Source organism: Gobius niger (genome assembly GCF_951799975.1).
Source record: "Gobius niger genome assembly, chromosome: 8".
In the NCBI taxonomy this organism is placed as follows: Eukaryota; Metazoa; Chordata; class Actinopteri; order Gobiiformes; family Gobiidae; genus Gobius; species Gobius niger.
This window is the reverse complement of record NC_136859.1, coordinates 21,492,608-21,515,562: the sequence shown is the minus strand read 5'-3', so window position 1 is coordinate 21,515,562 and position 22,955 is coordinate 21,492,608. Positions and strand designations below refer to the sequence as shown.

The following is a 22,955-nucleotide window of genomic DNA, read 5'->3' as shown; positions in this document are numbered from 1 at the left end:
ACTCAGGGCGGGGTTCAAACAGCTCCGGGACACGCTCCAGTGGTGACGAAATGGGGCAGGGGTGGAAGTCTCACAGCTTCCATGGAACTACGAGAACTCCAGGCATGAGTAGCTCCTCTAGACCACTAAAGCAGTACTCTGTACGGGACGTCCGGCTTGTGGGGTCACGTCCTGTTCAGGCACAATATTTGGAGCGAGCTACTGCAGTGTAAGAGAAAACAAGTATCGGAAATTGATTGGTTTGTTATGCACTTTATAAACAACGTGGCAATCAAAGAAGTTCCTTTATGGAATAGATTATTTAAACAATCCATGATAAAGAGTTTTTCATGTGATCAAACATTTAGATTATCACTGAAGTCTGTCTTTGTTGAGGGGATAATCTATTTTGTAGACTTCAAGGCTTCCTCTAATTAAGTTATATTTGTACTTGCACTGAGTTTCCTCTGGGAGTGGGCACAGCTGTGACTGGCTGATGACCTTCCAGCTTCTCTGTTCCGTAAATTATACAATCCTCCTAAAGATGATAGAGATTTGGCTCAAAAATCACAGGCCCAGAGGTTAAAACTGCAGGTGCTGCACATGAGCAGGTGGGGCTTTAGCTTTTAGCCTCTGGGAGGAGTTACCTAATACACTCTTAATGACATAAAAGCCAGGTTTACTTAAAGTATTTGTTTTTATTTCCAGTTATGCTTTCATCACAAATACGCACACTCTCATTTCAACTACACATCTGTATAATGGGATAATCAACACAGTACATATTATACTGTGCTTTAGAGGCTGTGGTTTTGCTGTTTGGTTATTAATTATTTTTATTTACATTAGTTCAACTTCATACATGTCTAACTCTTAATCTCTCATTGTGTTTTCACAGTCCAAGACTTATTGACATGGGCAAAGTCTACAGACAAAGCAACCTGGAAAATCTGGAACATGCTTTTGGCGTTGCAGAGAGAGACCTGGGAGTCACCCGCCTTCTCGATCCAGAGGGTAAGACCGGACCTCAAAGTTTCACATTTGTTTATCATTATTTTTATGGATGGTAATATAACATCTGTTCTTCTTTTAGACGTTGATGTGCCTCACCCAGATGAGAAGTCCATCATCACCTATGTTTCATCCCTGTATGACGTCATGCCTCGCATTGACGTAAACGATGGGGCCAGAGCTAGTGTAAGCTTCCATGCATCCATATCTGGATACTTCTGATATATCTTTTTTTTTTCTGATCATTTTATTTGATAGAGGAACTCAACTGGTTTATCAAGAGCTCAACAAGCACATGACTTTAGCTTTTGTTTCTTGGCATCTCAACTGTGTTGTTCAAACAGAAATCAGGTCTTGTGAAACCAAATATAAACCGAAATTGCCAACCTGTGATGTTTATGCATGTTTAGTGTCTATGTTACTATTGAATTATTGAATTATTGACCCTGTCCAGACACTTGTAGTTATAGGTCTTTGGCTGTTCCTAATGAATGTGTTTCCTTAGTTTCTGCCCTCCACTTAATGTTTACTTGTTTGCTTTCACAAGACTTGGCTTGTTTAGTCCAAATTGAGTTTAGGGGGCTGTGTGAGATTTGGAGCGTCCGCAGACATGGGAGAAAAAGCCCTGCTCTGTCTGCGGTGGAACTCACGGCTGTCTCATTTGCACTGCAGGACTTGGAGCTTCGCTGGCAGGAGTACTACGAGCTGGTTACACTTTTACTGCAGTGGATCCGGCACCATGTCGTTATCTTCGGGGAGAAGAAGTTCCCCTCCAGCTATGAGGAGATGGAGGTACAGTTATTCTCTTTTTTATGCTTAGATACATTAACTGGATCAATATTTCTTTAAGAATTAGGTTGTTATTTGGTTCCTTGAAAGAGCAGCTTTGTGGCAGTGAACATATCAGAACAGAAACCACTTCTTGTCCATTGTCCAAACACTTATTGTGCTGTAGGTGGGGCTGTGGCAACGATGAGATAAAAACAGCCAAAAGGCACATAATGTGAGTCTCATCTCGACCACACCCTGTCAGCCACACAATAAAGTCTGGCTTTTTCTTTGATAGATATCTCCAATATAGAGTCATATAAAGAATTGAAATGTACAATTCTGGTGGGAAAAATAGGGAGAGAAAAAAAAACGAATACAAGACTTAAGTCCCATGTGATTAATGTCCAAATGCAATGCAGGAAGTGGAGAATCTTGCGTTCGAGAGCTTCATAGACTTCAGAAATGAAATTATGTATAAATAATAAACTGGAGATGTATTTTCATCTTTGGATCCAAGTAGAATTTATTTTTTATTTGTTATATTCTTTTCAGCTTCTGTGGCGCCAGTTCCTCAAGTTCAAAGAGTCCGAGTTGCCAGTGAAAGAGGCCGAGAAGAATCGTTCAAAACAGGTTTACCAAACTTTTGAGGTATGTTTTTCTTTTTTTGCCCTTGTAATGCAGGCACTCTAAATGTATGTATTTCATGATTGAGGTGAAGGTCTGATCTTTTTATTTTACCCACAGAGTGCAGTACATTCGGGTCAGGTGAAAGTCCCACCAGGCTACCATCCCATTGATGTGGAGAAAGAATGGGGCCGGCTGCATGTGGCCATTCTGGAGAGAGAACGCCTGCTGAGGATAGAGTTTGAAAGGTAATCAGAAACTTGTATTTAGGAGGCGTGGCACAGCGTAAGACTGCCAAGTAACCCCATTTTTACGTCATTTCAATAATAAAAAAGACTTTTGGGTGAAGATTATTTTTGCTATAAAATACATGGCGCTATTTGAAGTATTTATACAACAATGTCATGAGATTGTACGTAAATTAGACATGGTTTTTAAAAGTGTAACATGGTTGTGCGTGGAGAAAAGAAAGTCACGGGACGCTTGCTCATATTCTTGTTTACGGTCTGAGATGAGGAATGACTGAATGGGCAGAAAACACAGACAGTTGCCTCTGTCTGTGCTACAAAATAGATGAGCACTCAGAAAACTTGTTAGAGGACCTTTAACATGGCCTTTGTGCTCGACACTCATAGACTGGAGTACTTGCTGAAACATAGATCGATGTAAGATTTTTTTTCCTTTATGATACAGACTTGAAAGGCTCCAGAGGATTTACTCCAAAGTCCAAATGGAGTCTGGTGTTTGTGATGATCAGCTCAGTCGCCTGGAGACCCTGCTGCAGACCGTAAGTCACAAATTAGTATTAATATTACAGGGTTAAAATAAGGAACTTAAATTGATTTGACAGTTGTATGAAATAGATATAGTATATATAATTTTACTCATTGGACAGCCCTTACATTGTGTATTATTGAAATGAACTTATTTCATTTATAAACTTATTTCATTGACTCATTGAAAAATATATGCTTTCAGGACATTCACCTGCTGAATGCTGGGAAGCCTGCCCAACACACAGCAGAAGTGGAGAGAGAGCTGGACAAGGCCGACAACATGATCCGTCTTCTATTCAACGATGTGCAATTTCTCAAAGATGGACGCCACCCTCAGGCTGAACAGATGTATCGCAGGTGAGTGCACAAAAGATCTTTCCAGATATACAAAGCCCATGTATTTTCCAAACTAAATATTTCTAAATGTCCTCAATGTCTACAGGGTGTACCGGATACACGAGAGGCTAGTGAATCTGCGCAGCGATTATAACCTCAGACTCAAGGCTGCACAGCCTCCAGTGTTGCAGACGGTCCAGCACACCACTGCGAAGGTGCGCCCCGAACTGGATGACGTCACTCTGCGTTACGTACAGGACCTGTTGGCCTGGGTGGAGGAGAACCAGCGGCGCATCGATGAGGCCGAGTGTGGCTCTGACCTGCCCACTGTGGAGTCTCAGCTCGGCAGCCACCGTGGCCTGCACCAAACTGTGGAAGATTTCAAGTCTAAGATTGAGCGAGCCAAAACTGATGAGGTATTGAATTACTGGACACTGGCCAGGGCACATGAACACAGCCTAAAGATCAAGTTACTTTTGTTCTTCATCTTTATGACCAAATGTTTATTTTGTGTTTTACATTTTATTGTTTTGTTTTCCAGAATCAGCTTTCACCAATCAGCAAAGGCAAATATAAAGACTACCTGGGCAAACTGGACCTGCAGTATGGAAAACTACTGGTAAATATAACAACACTTTATAATACAACAGAAATATTTGGAGACCTGCGGTATTAATGAAAGTATATTTTGCAGAACTCTTCAAAGTCGCGTTTAAGAAATCTGGATTCGCTTCATGCATTTGTCAGCGCTGCTACAAAAGAACTGATGTGGCTCAACGACAAAGAGGAGGAGGAGGTCAACTACGACTGGAGCGACAGGAACACAAACATGACGGCTAAGAAAGACAATTACTCTGTATGTCTCACAGTACGCTGTAATCTGCGGTGCGTTGTGACGAGTCCTTCAGATAGTGAACCTTTTCACAACTGTTCTAGGGTCTTATGCGAGAACTTGAGCTGAGGGAGAAGAAGGTCAACGATATCCAAGCCATGGGAGAGAGACTTGTTCGAGACAACCATCCTGGCAAGAAGACCGTGGAGGTGAGCGCTGAATCAGCTGACACACGCACTGATCAGACTGAACAATAACATTATAACCTCATGTATACAAATATTTATGGAACATTTGCTTGACCTAAAATAATATGTTAATAGTATAATTTAATCTACACCAATTTCAGAACCAACATTAACTTGTAACTCCCCAAGTGTTAATCTTCAAAAGACAACAAAAAACCCTTCTTCTAACACTTGTCTTTGAGATAAATTGTTCCATTAATTTACTACCAAATGCCCCATGTTTTGAAGTTGATGATTGGACTATTCTCTTATTAATGTTCTGTTGGTATTTTGGATCTAGGCTTTCACAGGTGCTCTACAGACTCAGTGGAGCTGGCTCCTCCAACTGTGCTGCTGCACTGAGGCTCACCTCAAGGAAAACACTGCCTACTATCAGGTACCAATAAAAACTTCATAGAAACCTCAGCACTTTTCATAGCCCAGAGCATTAACATCTGTCTCTTTTTACAGTTCTTTGCTGATGTGAAAGAGGCCCAGGACAAGATGACTAAAATGCAGGAAAACATGAAAAAGAAGTACAGCTGTGATCGCAACACAACAGCCACACGCCTGGAGGATCTGCTGCAGGATGCTGTGGTAGGCGTCTCATCCAATAAATATATATTTAAAAAAAATGCTACTCTCTGGAAATATTCTGCATTAATTTGGGTGAATATCCTTGCTTAACAGGACGAGAGAGAACAGCTGAACGAACTAAAGACTCTGACAACAGGCCTGAACAAGAGAGCCAAGACCGTCATCCAGCTGAAACCACGTAACCCCACCACTCCGATCAAAGGGAAACTGCCCATTCAAGCTGTGTGCGACTTCAAACAACAGGAGGTAAATCGACATTAAATAGATAGTCTTTGTCTGAATGTTATCTGTATATAGTATGAATAATATGTCTTGGATACATATCCCAAGCATTAGATTTTGATTAAACCAATTGGCTAAAAGAAACTGTGTTATTAAAATATTTGCATTATTGGATGATTGTTTTCCTTTTCAAGTGAATTAACGTGTGATTACTTGCCTCATTGATTCCCAGAGTGAGGCTCAGAAGGCACAGAGCTGAGGTCCCAAGATGATAGTGATATTTAAGAATTAAAAACACTGATACTGCACTAAATATAATTGAAATGAGAATGGCTGATATTTAGGAATTGAGGTTAAAAAAATGAATAAAAGTAGGCTATAAGAAAACATATTTTTATTATGTTTTAATGTATTTGATTTTTGCTTGATATTACCAAAAAAATGTTTTTAATAATTAAAGGCAATAAAAGTGCCAATTTCTTTTTACAGTTGGGTCCTGGTTTGTTGTCAGTAATTTTTGAGATTGTCTGGGAATTCCAGCCTTACATAGCAAAGTCACACATTTTATTTTTTCTCATCAGATTACCGTCCACAAAGGTGATGAGTGCGCACTTCTTAACAACTCGCAGCCGTTCAAGTGGAAGGTGCTGAGCCGCACTGGAAACGAGTCTGTGGTCCCCTCTGTCTGCTTCATGGTGCCTCCCGTCAACAAGGAAGCCCTTGACAATGTAGCCAGGTATGCACTTTGGAACAAACTGCAACATTTTCACCTAAACTATTTACATGGTGTGCTATAATGCCTGTCTATGGTTTAGTCTGGATGGAGAGCAGCAGCAGATGGTGACCATGTGGCAGAAATACTACATAGATATGAAGAGTCTGCTGTCGTGGCAATACCTGATGAAAGACTTCACACAGATTCACTCATGGAACATCACAATGGTGAGTCTAAGATGAGTTTCATATCTGTTTCATGTTTTATATTCAATTTTGCATTAAACCTTTGTTGACTGAAATATTTCTATAAATCAATATGCACTTTCTTACCTATAATGCATTAGGCATATCTCTGAAGTTAATTTAACTCTGTTTAAAACAAAACAAAAAGTTTCATTCTCGTGACACAACAGTTTGCATTGTTTCGTGTCAATTGGATGAGCTGGGTGCAGGGCAAGATGTCCACTTTTATTGAATTAAGACCAGATTTAGTTACAGTTGACACTATTATTAGATACAGTTTTCTTTCTCTTTTACTAAATTACATTGGGGTAATTTGTTTGTTTACATGGATGTGCTGCTCTCTCAACATGACCTCCCTTTATTTTCTGTGCTGCTCAGTTGAAGTCGATGAAGCCAGAGGAATACAGGCTACTGATGAGAAACATGGAGCTGCACTACCAGGACTATATGAGGGACTGTCAGGACTCTCAGATGTTTGGACCTAATGACCGCAAGCAAGTGGAGCAGGACTATGCCAAGTCCACACAACATTTTGAGAACCTCCTTCGTTCTATGGAGAAAGGTAAAGTGCACATTTAAAATGAATGAACACTTCTAGAGTCAAATTGCACTTAATTAGATAAAGACTTAATTGAGTATAGAAATTTTAGAGATTCATTTGTCTAATTCGTCTTTCAGCGATAATGTCATTTAAGACCACAGGTGAGTGGTGTGAAGGCAGATCAGTGTGTCAGCTTTAGGCCGTAAACACGCTTACAAGCGAGTGACTGCATGTTGCTCTGCTTATTTTTTTTCACTTTTGCACTTCAGGATAAGAGAAAATATATTATTTTGCATGGTGTGTTACAGTCATATGCTTTCAAGAAATTAAAGGGACTAGATGGAGTTTAAAAATGTTCAAACTATGTATTTCCTCCCCCTACTTGTTCCAGCAATGTCATAATGTGGAGCCCAGAACTGTTCACCACAACTGCCTCTAAAATCCTGCCCTGTCACTCAAAAAGTTGTTAATTCGGGTCGTCATGCACGAGCTTAATATACAAACTGCAGTTACATGTAAGACCTGAGGTGGCAGTAGTGAGTATAAAATGACAACTTGCATCTAGTCCCCTTAAATGATAATGATAATTCAAAATAGCATTGATACATTGTGAAGCGGAGTTAAATGCAGTCATTGTCTTAGTAGCGTTTGGGCTTCTTTATGGTAAATTCTTAAATAGAATACATGACTTATACAATATACAATATTGTGGTCGTCAGTGTTAATTTTGACAACATATTTTGATTTTGTTTTAGTCTTAGTCTTTTGATGAAAATGTAATTACATTTTAGTCGAGATTTAGTCGACTAAAATTGCAAGTAAATTTGGTCGACTTTTTATAATATTCATTATAATCATATTTAATCAAAGTCCTCTGCTTCATGGAGCTGCTCCCACATGAACAAAGCTTTTACTTTGGCAGTGAATTTACATGATATGAGGCTCTTTCAAACAGTCATTAGAAGTTTGGATGATTTTAGTCTCTCCTTTTCATTATTTAGTCTTATTTTAGTCAATGAAAATATCTGGACATTTTATTCATAGTTTTAGTCTCATGAAAAACTTTTAATTTAGTTCTAGTCCAATTTTAGTCGGCAAAAATATCAGTTTGACTAAAATTAAGATTAAATATGTATTTGAGTTGATGAAATTAACACTGGTTGACAGCATAATTAACTAACCATATATTTACTTCAGGTCAACAAGATGAGACCTTGTGCAAGAACTACATCTCTGAGCTGAAGGACCTACGTATCCACATCGAGGACTGTGAGGATCGCACAGTGGCTCGCATCAGAAAACCAGTGGAATCAGAGCCTTTGAAGGAATGTCTTCAGAAGACAACCGAGCAGAAGGTACATGCTTCACATATGCTAGTGATGGCTATGGTAATTGAGTGCAAAACATTTGATTGTGATAGTAGTGCATACGGCTAAACCAAGCGTAGATGCTACAGTAGTTCCACATAGGCTATGAAATAAGTTCGGCTTTAATTAGACTGACACAACGCTGACTTTGCTACTTTCAAAATACTTTCAAAATAAAGGCTCATCAACATTACAGTGATGTAAACAAATGCATATTGAAGCAACCCAACATACAGTACATCGTAAAACTATTTACATCACACTGATCCGTGTGTACTCTTTTAAACAGAGTCTTTACCACACAGTTATGCCTACCTGATGATATTCAAGGTTCAAGCTTATTTGTCATCTGTACTCAGTACAAAGTATCAAAAGCAATGAAAAAGTTTTCCCCTGGCACTCTCTCCGCTTAATAAAAGTTACTTATTTAAATGTATAATACACATCTATATAAACAAAACCTCAGTCCTCCTAATGTAAGGTGTTCAAGTGCTACTGTTCTCTCCTAATAGCAGCTTTGCTGTAAATTCATGTTACCTTTAATGGATAATGACATAGACATTTTGTTTGATTCCAGAAAGTGCAGGTGGAGCTGGACGGTCTGAAGAAAGACTTGGATAAAGTGTCAGTGAAGACGCAGCAGGTCTTGAACTCTTCTCAGCCCTCAACCTCAGCTCCTGTGCTTCGCTCAGAGCTGGACCTCACTGTGCAGAAGATGGACCACGCCCACATGCTCTCCTCAGTCTACCTCGAGAAGTGAGTTCACTTCACACCCAGAGTTACCAATGATTGTGCCAAGAAAATAATATGCTTCAAGATAGCATCGATACATCCATCAGAGTTAAATGCAGACAGTGTCTCAGTTTGGCTAAAAAATACTTACCATAATAATTATTCACAGGCTGAAGACAGTAGAAATGGTGATCCGTAACACTCAAGGTGCAGAGGGAGTTCTTAAGCAATACGAAGACTGTCTGCGTGAGGTTCACACTGTTCCCAGTGATGTCAAAGAAGTGGAGGCTTATAGAGCCAAGCTCAAGGTACTAATGTTTTTTTTTTTTTATTATGCAGTAAAGTTAAAGTCTGTTTCTATTTCACATGCTAATTTCCTTTTTTTCCTTTTCTTAAATTAGAAAATGAGAACGGAAGCTGAGACTGAACAACCAGTGTTTGATTCCCTGGAGGAGGAGTTGAAGAAAGCATCGACTGTCAGTAATAAGATGTCCCGCGTGCACAGTGAGCGAGATGTTGAGCTGGACCACTACCGTCAGCTCTTGTCCAACCTGCAAGACCGCTGGAAGGCTGTTTTCACCCAGATCGACCTCCGACAGAGGGATCTGGAGCAGCTGGGCCGCCAGCTCGGCTACTACAGAGAGAGCTACGATTTGCTCATCCGCTGGATCAATGATGCCAAGCATAGACAAGAGAAGATACAAGCTATACCTATCACTGACACCAAAACCCTGAGAGAACAACTCACCCAGGAGAAGGTATGCAGTGCTTTCTATCAAAATAACTATAATTATAAATAAAAATAAATATTGTATAATAATATAAATAAAGTTATTAGTTATTAGTAAAATTATATAATTGTTGCTTCTTGTTTCTAGAAACTACTTGAAGAAATTGAGAAGAACAAAGACAATGTGGATGAGTGTCAGAAGTATGCTAAATCATATATTGATACCATCAAAGTAAGTGTAAACAGCACTGATCTAGTTACAACCCCAATAATGATTATTTTGTGATTAAATTGTTATATTTGTCCCACGCAGGATTATGAGCTCCAGTTGGTTGCCTACAAAGCACAAGTGGAGCCTCTGACGTCTTCACCCATAAAGAAATCCAAACTAGATTCTGCCTCTGACAACGTTATTCAAGAGGTAAGACTTAACTATTAGCTTAACTACAGAAATGAACACCTACTATTTACTTCACAAAAAAACATAAATATTTCTTTTTACTTCTCCATTAGTATGTTACACTGAGGACTCGATACAGTGAACTGATGACACTGACAAGTCAGTACATCAAGTTCCTGAATGACACAGAGCGCCGCCTGGAGGACGAGGAGGTGCGTGACAACTGGCTGTGGTTTAATTTACTAACATTAACCGTAACAAGCCGTTCAAATAACTCAACCGTCAAAACAAAACCTGTATTAGCCGCCGCCCACCGACAGCATGCATATTGTCTTTATGTCCAAAATTGAAAACTCTTCACTTGAAATTATTGTATGGGTGACAATTTGCAGTGAAAGGCATGAAATACTGGCATGGTTTCTGTAGCTGAAATGACAGTGAGTTAAACTTAAAAATGTCTGATGTGTTACACGTATTCAAAACATAAAAGAAGAAACCTATTTAATAAATATCTCCATTTTAATATCCATCTCAGTTCATTGTGTGTGGTCATGCACTAAATAGAAATGGGGGTTCTTTTTCACTTTTCTTCTTTTCATTTTTCCAAAAGATCAACTGAAACTCATTATGTTCCCTAATTTAACATGTCTCTACCCTTTTTCTAACCCTCCTCTTTTGCTTCTTTGCTTTTCCTAACTGCTCGCCAGTGCTTTACTATGATGAATGCTTGACTAGTTTGAGCATTACAAAGGTAATTTATAAATTGTTCCACTTCCCTTCATTTATATACTTAATTCTTTTATCTCATTCTTCCATCCATGTCTCTTCATCATTCATTTTGACTTGGCTTTCCACACTTTGCTCTTTGTCCTGTGTCTCTTGCTATTTCCCTATGACCTTGCTTTTTCCCTTCATGCTTTGTTAAATCAGTTTTATGTTATTCATGTATACATAAAATCAGCTTCTTTTTTACTTTTCTCTTTTCTATTCATCTTGTGGCAAAAGTGAATAAAAGAACCCCAAGTGCATGGGATGGTTTGGTTTTAGTGAATGGTGTGAATAATAACAAATGATCTTCTTCGGTAAATATATATTTTTGACTAAAACCAACATGATTATAGATATAATAAAGGCTCTACCATATCACTAAAACAAGTTAGAATCATATCAAGGATGGATTTAATTTGATTGGCTTTTTTAAAAAGAAAAATCTACAGCTGCAGTTGCATGCCATTAGATTTATTTGCATTGATATAAGGCCATTTTGTATCCATACATTAATTGTCACACCGCCATCATCGATATTCTCTTTTAATTAACATTCACGATTGAACTTGCATTTGGAATGTAGCATCACTTTAATGAATGTCCATCTAATCGCATTGTGTTCTTTGACGTGATCTAAGCTAACTTTAACATTAACTTTTGCTGGTAATGCATTACATTAAGTTGCTTATGCTTCAGTGGGACCAGATTGTGATTATTCCTATAAGAACAACTGCCCCATGTAGTATAGCTGTTTAATGTAAAGCATTACCTTTAACGTATCATGCTTGATTATAATCCTTTCTCTATAATTTGCTTCCACTAATGCAGAAAGCTGCAGAGAAACTCAAAGCTGAAGAACAGCGAAAAATGGCTGAGATGCAGGCTGAATTAGACAAACAGAAGCAGTTAGCTGATGCCCATGCTAAAGCCATTGCCAAAGCAGAAAAAGAGGCCAAAGAGCTGAAACTCAGAATGCAGGAAGAAGTGAGCAAAAGAGAAGTGGCTGCTGTTGACGCGCAAAGACAAAAGTCCAACATCCAGCTGGAGCTTCATGAGTTGAAAAATATGTCTGAGCAACAAATCAACAACAAAGCCCAACAGGTTGAGGAAGCTCTTCAAAGCCGGGCCAAGATTGAAGATGAAATACATCTTATAAGAATCCAGCTAGAAACTACAGTAAAACAAAAAATGGTCGCAGAGTCTGAGCTGAAGCAACTACGTGACAAAGCTGATGAAGCTGAAAAACTCCGAAAAGCAGCTCAAGAAGAGGCGGAGAAGCTGCGCAGACAAGTAAATGATGAAACTCAAAAGAAACGTTTAGCAGAAGAAGAGCTGAAACGCAAATCTGACGCAGAGAAAGAGGCCGCACGCCAAAAGCAAATAGCTCTCGAGGACCTTCAAAATCTCAGGATGCAGGCAGAGGAGGCTGAGAGGAAGGTGAAACAGGCAGAGATCGAAAAGGAAAGACAAATACAGGTTGCTCATTCAGCTGCCCAGAAGAGTGCTGCTGCCGAGCTCCAGAACAGACACCTATCATTTGTCGAAAAAACATCCAAGTTGGAAGAGTCGCTCAAACAAGAGCATGGTGCTGTACTTCAACTACAACAAGAAGCAGGGAGACTAAAAAAACAACAGGAAGATGCAGAAAATGCAAGAGAAGAAGCCGAAAGGGAGCTTGAGAAATGGCGGCAAAAAGCAAATGAGGCCCTGCGACTAAGGCTTCAAGCAGAGGAAGAAGCCCACAAAAAGACCATTGCTCAGGAAGACGCTGAGAAACAGAAGGAGGAGGCTGAGCGTGAGGCCAAGAAAAGAGCTAAAGCCGAAGACTCCGCCTTGAAGCAAAAGGACATGGCAGAGAAAGAGCTGGACAGGCAAAGAAAGCTAGCTGAAAGCACTGCGCAACAGAAACTTGGTGCTGAGCAGGAGCTGATCCGTCTCCGCGCCGACTATGACAATGCTGAACAACAAAGGTCACTTCTGGAAGATGAACTTTACCGCTTGAAGAATGAAGTGGTCCGAGCGGAGCAACAGAGAAAACAACTTGAAGATGAGCTGACTAAAGTGAGGAGTGAAATGGATGTGCTTATCCAGATGAAGTTCAAAGCCGAACAGGAGAGCATGTCCAACACAGAGAGGAGCAAACAGCTGCTGGAGGATAAAGCTGCAAAGATGAGAGATCTAGCAGATGAGGCAAGCCGTCTCAGAGCTATTGCTGAAGAAGCCAAGCAGCAAAGACAATTAGCTGAAGAGGAAGCGGCACGCCAGAGGGCCGAAGCAGAGAGAATCCTCAAAGAAAAGTTAGCTACCATAAGTGACGCCACTCGCCTCAAAACGGAAGCTGAAATTGCACTGAAAGAAAAGGAAGCGGAGAATGAAAGACTGCGTCGCCAGGCTGAAGACGAGGCCTACCAGAGGAAAGCTCTAGAAGATCAGGCCAATCTACACAAACATGAGATTGAAGAAAAGATCGTCCTACTCAAAAAGTCCTCAGATGCTGAAATGGAACGACAAAAGGCAATAGTAGATGATAGCCTCAAACAAAAGAGAATTGTTGAGGAAGAAATCAGAATTCTCAAACTCAACTTTGAAAAGGCTTCCTCTGGCAAACTTGACCTTGAGCTTGAACTTAACAAACTGAAAAACATTGCTGATGAAACTCAACAGAGCAAACTCAGGGCTGAAGAGGAGGCAGAAAAACTAAGGAAGCTTGCTTTGGAGGAAGAAAAACGCAGGAGAGAAGCTGAAGAAAGGGTGAAGAAAATTGCTGCCGCAGAGGAAGAAGCAGCTCGGCAGAGAAAGGCTGCTTTAGACGAACTGGAACGGCTTAGAAAGAAAGCAGAAGAGGCCAGAAAGCAGAAAGATGAAGCCGACCAAGAAGCTGAAAAGCAGCTTGTTGCAGCACAGCAAGCAGCACTTAAATGCAGTGTAGCCGAGCATCAAGTCCAGACTGTTCTCGCTCAGCAAAAAGAAGATGGTGCCATGCAGAATAAGCTGAAAGGAGAATATGAAAAAGCCCGAGCTCTTGCAAAAAAAGCTGAAGCTGCCAAAGAAAAGGCAGAAAGGGAAGCAGCCCTGTTTCGCCAACAAGCAGAGGAAGCTGAGAAACAGAAAGCTGCTGCAGAGGAAGAAGCTGCAAACCAGGCAAAAGCACAAGAGAATGCTGAGAAACTAAGGAAAGAGGCAGAGTTTGAAGCCGCCAAACGAGCACAAGCAGAAGCCTCAGCACTCAAGCAAAAGCAACAAGCCGATGCAGAGATGGCCAAGCACAAGAAACTGGCTGAACAAACATTGAAGCAGAAGTTCCAAGTTGAACAAGAGCTTACAAAGGTGAAACTTAAACTGGACGAAACAGACACACAAAAAGCCTTCCTTGATGAAGAGCTTCAGCGCTTAAAGGATGAGGTAGACGACGCTGTTAAACAGAGGTCCCAGGTGGAGGAGGAGCTTTTCAAAGTCAAAGTTCAAATGGAGGAGCTGATGAAATTGAAACTCAGGATTGAGGATGAGAATCAGCGCCTCATTAAGAAAGACAAAGACAACACTCAGAAGTTCCTTGCCGAAGAGGCTGAAAACATGAAAAAACTTGCTGAAGATGCTGCCAGACTTAGTGTTGAAGCACAAGAGGCAGCACGATTGAGACAAATCGCAGAGGATGATCTCAATCAGCAACGAGCCCTGGCAGACAAAATGCTTAAAGAGAAAATGCAGGCCATTCAAGAAGCTTCTAGACTTAAAGCTGAAGCTGAAATGCTTCAGAGGCAAAAAGATATTGCACAGGAGCAAGCTCAGAAACTACTGGAGGATAAACAACTTATGCAGCAGCGCCTAAATGAGGAAACTGAGGAGTACCAGAAATCTCTTGAGGCTGAGAGGAGAAAGCAATTAGAGATATTAGCTGAAGCAGAAAAACTCAAACTGCAAGTGTCTCAGCTCAGTGAAGCTCAGGCCAGAGCTGAAGAGGATGCCAAAAAGTTCAAGAAACAAGCTGACTCTGCTGCTTCCCGCCTTCATGAGACAGAAATAGCAACAAGAGAAAAAATTACAGTTGTGGAAAAACTGGAAAATGAAAAACTAAACACGAGCAGAGAAGCTGATGATTTACGCAAAGCTATTGCAGACCTAGAGACGGAGAAGGCTAGACTCAGAATGGAGGCCGAGGAACTTCAAAATAAGTCAAAAGAGGTATTGTGTTAATAATGACATAACAGAGCAGCTTATGTCATTGAGAATAATCTCTACAAACTAACCCACTTCTTTCTTGTAAATTCTCTATCCATTTCCTTCACTAATTCTGAATCCATGTATATGGTTTACATATTATTTCCTTTTTTACATTGCACTGTGCTCATGCATATTGCATCCGGAATGCATCCCATTTCCTCGAATGATCTGATATGCATTTTTTTTCCCATTTCAGGAGCATCAAAACTCTGCTGTAGAAAAATTAAAGCATAAAAAACAGATCTATATATAGTCACAGTCATTTCATTTTAGACGATTCACTTTGCATTTTAGCAATATAATAAATTAATAATTAATAACATTTATTATTCTTTACAATTAAGATCATTAATATACAGCGATGAACAGTATATCAACATAGATTAAAATTTATTTAGATATGCATAAGCAAAGTGCATAATGTCCTTTAATAAAACATACAGGTGCATATTAATAGATTACACAGTATCATGGAAATGTAATTTGATTCAATTGTTCAATTTAAAGAGAAATACATATAATAGATTCTTTACAATCAGTGAAAGTGTTCAAGCATTTATTCATTTTTAATTGTGACATCACAATAAAAATAAACAAATGTGTTAAATATTTTACTGTGTACTAAATCTATAACTGGTGTTTCGCTTTTAATTATACAGCTGAAATGATTGACCATTTTCATGTGTTTAATTTATTGATGTGCACCAGTATTGTGTCTTTATGCAAACATACCAATATGTTGAACTAATTTCTTTTTATTTTCATCTTTTTTCCAGGTGGCTGATGCACAACAGAAGCAAATAGAGCATGAAAAGACCGTGCTCCAGCAGACATTCCTCTCAGAAAAGGAGATGCTCTTGAAGAAGGAAAAGCAAATTGAAGATGAGAAAAAGAGGCTAGAGAGTCAATTTGAGGAAGAAGTCAGAAAAGCCCAATCTCTCAAAGACGAACAGGAGCGCCAGAGGAAGCTAATGGAGGAGGAGAAGAAGAAATTGCAGGCCAATATGGATGCTGCCCTCAATAAACAGAAGGAGGCTGAACTAGAAATGCTCAACAAACAGAAAGAAATGGAGGAGCTGGAGAGGCAGCGACTGGAGCAGGAACGCAAACTTGCGGAGGAAAACCAGAAACTGCGAGAGAAGCTGCAGTGCATGGAGGATGCCCAGAAGGAACAACAGGCCAAAGAAATGGACATTCAGGCCATCACAGTGGTTGAAACAAGGAAAGTCCTTAATGGCCAAGACACAACAGATGATACAAAGCCTTTGTCTTTTGATGGCATCCGAGAAAAGGTTCCTGCTAATCGATTGCGCGATACTGGCCTCCTACCAAAGAAGGACTTTGACAGATTAAAAAAAGGCAAGACCACTGTGCAAGAACTAGGAGAGAATGAAAACTTAAAACAAATTCTTAAAGGACACAACTGTATTGCTGGTATCCTAAGCCCAACTAATCAGAAAATGTCTATCTACCAAGCATCAAAAGAAAAGAAGATTACCCCAGGCACAGCTATGATCCTTCTTGAAGCCCAAGCTGCCACAGGTTATATGATAGACCCCATTAAAAACAAGAAATTCTCAGTCAACGAAGCGGTAAAAGAAGGCTTGATTGGTCCAGAATTACACAATAAAATGCTTTTAGCTGAAAGAGCTGTAGTTGCCTACAAGGATCCGTACACTGGTGGAAAAATATCTGCATTTGAAGCTATGAAGAAGGGTCTCATTGAACGTGATCACGCAATCAGAATCCTTGAAGCTCAATTGGCGACAGGTGGCATTGTTGATCCTATTCATAGTCACAGAATGCCTACTGAATTGGCCTGCAAACAGGGTCAGTATGATGCAGAAATGGACAAGATCATGGCGAAACCCTCAGATGACAACAAGGGATACTTTGACCCAAGCACTCAAGAACCTCTGACGTATTCTGAATTAATGACAAGATGCAAAACCGACCCGGACACAGGGCTACTTCTCCTACCTATCACAGACAAAGCAGCACTCTGCTCAAGCATGTACACAGAGGAAGAGACTAAAGATGTTTTCGACAAAACCACAGTGTCTGTTCCATTTGGAAGGTTTAAGGGGAAAACAATTACTATTTGGGAAATCATCAACTCTGAGTACTTTACAGAGGACCAAAAGAAGGATCTTCTGCGTCAGTACAGAACAGGCAAAATCACAATTGAAAAGATCATTAAGATTGTAATTACTGTTGCAGAAGAGAAAGAGAAGAAAAATGAAATCACATTTGATGGCATTAGAGGACCTGTCCCTGCTGCAGATCTTATGGAGTCTAAAATTATTGGCAAGGACCTGTACAATAAATTGCAGAAAGGCAAAGTTACAGTTAAAGAAGTGTCTGAAATGAAGCCTGTTCAAAAAGCATTGAAAGGCACTAACAGCATCGCAGGTGTATACATTGAGTCATCAAAACAGCCAATGTCTTTCTATCAAGCTATGAAGAAGGATATGATGAGACCAGGGCTTTCTCTAAATATGCTTGAAGCCCAGGCAGGAACAGGAAACATTATTGACCCCATCACCAATCAGAAACATACAGTTGATGAAGCTGTTAAAGCAGGTGTCGTCGGACCTGAGCTGCATGAAAAGCTCCTGTCTGCTGAGAGGGCTGTTATAGGTTATAGAGATCCATACTCTGGGAAAACTGTCTCTCTGTTCGAAGCAATGAAGAAAGATCTCATCCCAAAAGAACAAGGCATAAGGCTGCTTGATGCCCAAATGACCACTGGCGGTATCATTGATCCAGTTAAGAACCACCGCATCCCACATGATGTTGCCTGCCAAAGGAACTATTTTGATGAGGAAACACAGCGTATCTTAAGCACTCCAACTAATGAGGCTAAAGGCTTCTTCAATCCTAATACAAAAGAGAATGTAACCTACACACAACTCATTGAGAAATGTATCACTGATGAGAAAACAGGTCTACAGCTCCTGCCTCTATCTGATGAAGCAATTAAGTCTAAAGAGGAACCAACTTACACTGAGGCTCAGACTAAAGAAGCAATGACTCATGCTACTGTGGAGCTGGACTATGGTCCGTTTAAGGGCAGAAAAGTCACAATCTGGGAAATAATTAACTCTGAATATTTCACAAAGCAACAAAGAAATGACCTCCTCAAACAATTCATGTCTGGGAAGATCACAATTGAAAAGCTAATTAAGATCATAATTACTATGGTCAGTGAAAAAGAGTCAAAGAAGAAAGAACAGTCCGCTTTTAAGGGACTCAGAGCAGATGTACCAGCAAGCGCTCTATATGACTCTAAAATCATTGACAAACCAACATTTGATCTCCTTCAACAAGGCAAAACTACACCTGCTGAAGTCATCAGGAGTCCCAGTGTAAGCAAATATCTCAGTGGCTCTGATAGCATTGGTGGCATTTACACCGAGCCTACAAAAGAAAAGTTGAGCATTTATGAAGCAATGAAAAGAAAGCTCCTCCGACACAATACAGGACTTGCACTTCTAGAGGCCCAGGCTGCCACTGGGTTTATTGTAGATCCCATGACAAATAAGTGCTTCTCAGTAGATGAGGCGGTGAAGGCTGGCATTGTTGGACCAGAGCTTCACGAAAAGCTTCTTTCTGCAGAGAAGGCTGTTACAGGTTACAAAGACCCATTCACTGGAAAGAAAATCTCCCTGTTTGAAGCAATGCAAAAAGACCTCATTCTAAAAGAGCAAGCTTTGCCAATGCTTGAAGCACAGATGGTTTCTGGAGGAATTATTGATCCGGTTAACAGCCACAGAGTTCCCACTGATGTTGCATATCAGAAAAACATATTTAATAAGCAAACTGCCCAAATTCTGTGTGAACCATATGATGAAAACAAAGCTTTCTCAGACCCTGAGACTGATGAGAATGTCACCTACAAGCAACTTAAAGATAAGTGCCAAAAAGACCCAGATACAGGCTTTTACATGCTGCCGCTGTCCAAGCCTCAATCTCCCACAGTTGTGGAGAAGACCTACCTCTACACTGAGGAGCAAACACAGAGTGACCTGTGCAACACTCAAATTGACATTCCAATTGAGGGTCTTTCTGACAAACCTATGAACCTCTGGGATATTATGAACTCAAACCTACTTCCTGAACAAGAGAGACAGAAGCTTATGGATGAATATCGCTCTGGTAACATTACGAAAGAACGAATGATTATCATCATTATTGAGATCATGGAACAGAGAGAAATAATCAGGAATGACTCTCCATTGTCATGTAAGACAATAAGAAGAAGAATAACAGTTGAAGAGTTATACAATGCCCGCATCATAGATCTGGAAACCTACAACCTCCTTAAACAAGGAAAAAGAGATATCCGTGACATAATGGAGTTGACTAGTGTAAAACAGTATCTCTATGGCACTGGATGTGTTGCAGGGGTTACAACTGACTCCTGCAAAATGAGCATCTATCAAGCAATGAAGAGAGATTTCCTTAAGCCAGAACAGGCCCTAACTCTCCTAGAGGCACAAGCAGCTACTGGATTTATTGTGGACCCAGTTAAAAATGAAACACTTACAGTTGATGAAGCTGTCCGCAAAGGTATTGTCGGGCCAGAAATACATGATAAACTCTTATCAGCAGAGAGAGCGGTCACTGGATACAAAGATCCTTACAGTGGAAAAGTTATCTCCCTCTTCCAGGCCATGAAAAAAGACCTTGTTCCCGAAGATTATGCAATGAAAATGTTGGAAGCACAAACAGCCACTGGGGGCATTATTGACCCTGAATTCCAGTTTCATCTTCCAACAGATGTCGCAATGCAAAGAGGTTACATTAACAAAGAAACCAATGAGAAACTAAATGACGATGTTCAAGGATTTATTGACCCTGTAACTGATGAGAATGTGTCATATGCTCAATTACTGAGGAGATGCAAGTTAGATGGCGGTATGCGTCTTCTTTCTTTGGGAGACAAGCGGTTGATGTTCAAGGGTCTTAGGAAACAGATCACAATGGAGGAGCTTCTGCGCTCACAGATCATTGACGAAGAGACTGTAACACAACTGAATACAGGCGCATTATCTCTAGAAGAAGTTACCGATAGGCTGTCAAGATATCTTGAAGGTACAGGCTGTATTGCTGGTGTATTTTTAGAAACTTCAAAAGAACGTCTGTCAATTTACCAGGCCATGAAGAAAAATATGATTCGACCTGGCACAGCATTTGAGCTCCTTGAATCACAAGCGGCCACAGGGTATGTCATTGATCCCATCAAAAACCTCAAACTTACAGTAAATGAAGCCGTAAAGATGGGTATTGTCGGACCAGAGTTCAAAGATAAACTTCTTTCAGCTGAGCGGGCAGTCACGGGATATAGAGATCCATACTCCGGCAAGACAATATCTTTGTTCCAAGCCATGAAAAAGGGTCTCATATTAAAGGACCATGGCATTCGTCTTCTGGAAGCCCAGATCGCTACCGGAGGAATCATTGACCCAGAGGAAAGTCATCGACTGCCAGTTGAAGTGGCCTACAAACGTGGATTCTTTGATGAGGAAATGAATGAGATTTTAACTGATCCATCTGATGACACTAAAGGTTTCTTTGACCCCAACACTGAGGAAAATTTAACATACTTGCAACTCATGGAGAGATGTATTAAAGACCCTGACACTGGTCTGGTGCTTCTGCTACTGAAAGAGAAACATCGTGAAAATAAGACATCTTCCAAATCATCTGTCCGTAAGCGGCGTGTTGTCATTGTTGATCCTGAAACAGGTAAAGAAATGACTGTCTACGAAGCATACAAGCGTGGACTTATTGATCATCAAACCTACTTGGAGCTTGCAGAGCAGGAGTGTGAATGGGAGGAGATTACAATGACCTCCTCAGACGGTACTATCAGAACTCTAATTATTGACAGAAGATCTGGACGACAGTATGATGTTGATGATGCTATCAGCCGTGGTCTCATTGATCAGCGCTCACTTGAGAGTTACAGATCTGGAAATTTATCCATCACAGAGTTTGCGGATAAGCTTTCAGGAAGTATGGGAGGCTATCGCTCTCGGACATCTTCAGTCAGTTCCACCAGTGGCTCCACCTCCTCCTATCCAATGAGCCCCATCCCCACGATTAAAGCACCTGCAGTTATATGGAATGACCCAAGTGAGGTTACTGGTCCTATTGCTGGCATCCTGGACGTAGATACTCTGGAAAAGATCTCTATTACTGAGGCTATGCAAAGAAACATTGTAGACAACATCAGTGGCCAAAGACTTTTAGAAGCTCAAGCATGCACTGGGGGAATAATTGATCCCTCAAGTGGAGAAAGATTATCTGTCAGTGAAGCCATGGAGAAGGGTCTTGTGGCTAAAATTATGGTTGATCGTCTTAACCTTGCTCAAAAAGCATATAATGGATTTGAAGACCCCAGAACAAAAGTTAAAATGTCAGCCTCACAAGCTCTAAAGAAGGGGTGGTTGTATTATGAAGCTGGGCAGCGGTTCCTTGAAGTCCAGTATCTCACTGGTGGACTCATTGAGCCGGACGTCGAGGGCAGAGTGTCACTGGATGAGTCAATCAGGAAGGGGACAATTGATTCACGCACTGCTCAAAAACTTAGAGATATCAGCTCTTATTCTAAATATCTCACATGTCCCAAAACCAAACTTAAAATCTCCTTTAAGGATGCCATGGATAAAAGCATGGTTGAGGAGGGATCCGGCCTGAGGCTGCTTGAAGCATCGTCAGAATCCTCCAAAGGAGTGTACAGCCCCTATAATCTTAGTGGAACTGGATCAGCCTATGGCTCTCGGTCTGGTTCAAGGACTGGTTCCAGAACTGGATCAAGGAGAGGCAGTATTGACGCCGGCTCTGCCTTCAGCATGAACTTCTCCTCCTCCTCTTATACGTCTTCTTCAACCGGCTATGGCCGCCGATTCTGATAGCATTGTGATGTGCATAAAGTAATACTACACAAAAAAAGCCACTAATAGAAATGCACTATAGTGCTGAATTTTAAAAGAGAATAGTTACAGAAACATAACTAATAAGTAATTTATTATTTTTGCATGTAGGAATTCCAATAATAGAATTGTCACCATAGTTTATATTTTTGGAAAAACATACTATGCCTGTTTAAATGTTTTTATGCAGGCTGACTAATGTTCCACAAAATTTATAGTATTAACTTCCTTGATATTTTTATGACATAAACTCTTTATATAGTATATGTAAACAAAGTTTTGATATTTTACAGATAAAGACTTTACATATTGAATGTTTGTATAGAATTTGAATGAAGTTTTAATTGTTACGTAAACATTTCTGGGTTAAAACAATTAATTGCACAACATAATATTGCAACATAGATACTTTTAGTGGCTAAAATGTCTTTGCCTTCATGTTATTATGTTTATATTCAGTGGACATGTACATATTATTTTGACACAACATTGGTTTAGTCATGATGAGACAAGCTTCACATTTAAGCTAAATGTTCCTGACCAATCCCAAGATGATGTCAGACCTCATGCTGCTTGACTACACAGATGTGCCTCCTGTTATGTTAGCCCTTGTAAGTTTTTGTTTTTTTCTTATCATCATTATTATTTATTTATTTATGTTGTTTTATTCCACGCTTCACATTTTCTTGACACACTGGACTCTCTTTTTCCAGGTATTGGCATTTTGGTGAATTTATTAAGTAACCATTGTGTGTGGTCCTGTGTTTGCCAGAGTTTCAGAATGCAATTTTTGAAGATGGACACTCAGATGGCCAGGTCTTACAGTCCCCATCATCACCATGTCCTAATCCAGGCAAGTTGAATGGGAATTTGATTCATATATATATATATATATATATATATATATATATATAATGTAT

General features: G+C 40.1%; 1 protein-coding gene across 13 annotated transcripts in view; it reads left to right on the top strand.

Annotated features, from left to right (window-relative positions):
- plecb (plectin b) overlaps positions 1 to 22,903 on the top strand; it is a 97,146-nt gene extending 74,243 nt beyond the window's left edge. For 12 of the 13 annotated variants that reach the window (XM_079561102.1, XM_079561101.1, XM_079561100.1 and 9 more), the window contains 27 exons: positions 878 to 993; positions 1,073 to 1,176; positions 1,663 to 1,782; positions 2,314 to 2,409; positions 2,506 to 2,633; positions 3,079 to 3,172; positions 3,364 to 3,518; positions 3,604 to 3,913; positions 4,039 to 4,116; positions 4,192 to 4,353; positions 4,434 to 4,538; positions 4,858 to 4,953; positions 5,028 to 5,153; positions 5,247 to 5,399; positions 5,957 to 6,111; positions 6,191 to 6,317; positions 6,714 to 6,897; positions 8,074 to 8,231; positions 8,821 to 8,999; positions 9,145 to 9,283; positions 9,377 to 9,733; positions 9,854 to 9,937; positions 10,019 to 10,126; positions 10,219 to 10,317; positions 11,702 to 15,055; positions 15,871 to 22,646; positions 22,808 to 22,903. In XM_079561102.1, the coding sequence (XP_079417228.1) occupies positions 878 to 993; positions 1,073 to 1,176; positions 1,663 to 1,782; positions 2,314 to 2,409; positions 2,506 to 2,633; positions 3,079 to 3,172; positions 3,364 to 3,518; positions 3,604 to 3,913; positions 4,039 to 4,116; positions 4,192 to 4,353; positions 4,434 to 4,538; positions 4,858 to 4,953; positions 5,028 to 5,153; positions 5,247 to 5,399; positions 5,957 to 6,111; positions 6,191 to 6,317; positions 6,714 to 6,897; positions 8,074 to 8,231; positions 8,821 to 8,999; positions 9,145 to 9,283; positions 9,377 to 9,733; positions 9,854 to 9,937; positions 10,019 to 10,126; positions 10,219 to 10,317; positions 11,702 to 15,055; positions 15,871 to 22,014 (12,931 nt within the window). In that variant the 3' untranslated portion in view covers positions 22,015 to 22,646; positions 22,808 to 22,903. The remainder of the gene's footprint in view (positions 1 to 877; positions 994 to 1,072; positions 1,177 to 1,662; positions 1,783 to 2,313; positions 2,410 to 2,505; positions 2,634 to 3,078; positions 3,173 to 3,363; positions 3,519 to 3,603; positions 3,914 to 4,038; positions 4,117 to 4,191; positions 4,354 to 4,433; positions 4,539 to 4,857; positions 4,954 to 5,027; positions 5,154 to 5,246; positions 5,400 to 5,956; positions 6,112 to 6,190; positions 6,318 to 6,713; positions 6,898 to 8,073; positions 8,232 to 8,820; positions 9,000 to 9,144; positions 9,284 to 9,376; positions 9,734 to 9,853; positions 9,938 to 10,018; positions 10,127 to 10,218; positions 10,318 to 11,701; positions 15,056 to 15,870; positions 22,647 to 22,807) is intronic. The other variant, XM_079561099.1, reaches the window with a different exon arrangement.
- Positions 22,904 to 22,955: the final 52 nt, after the last annotated feature.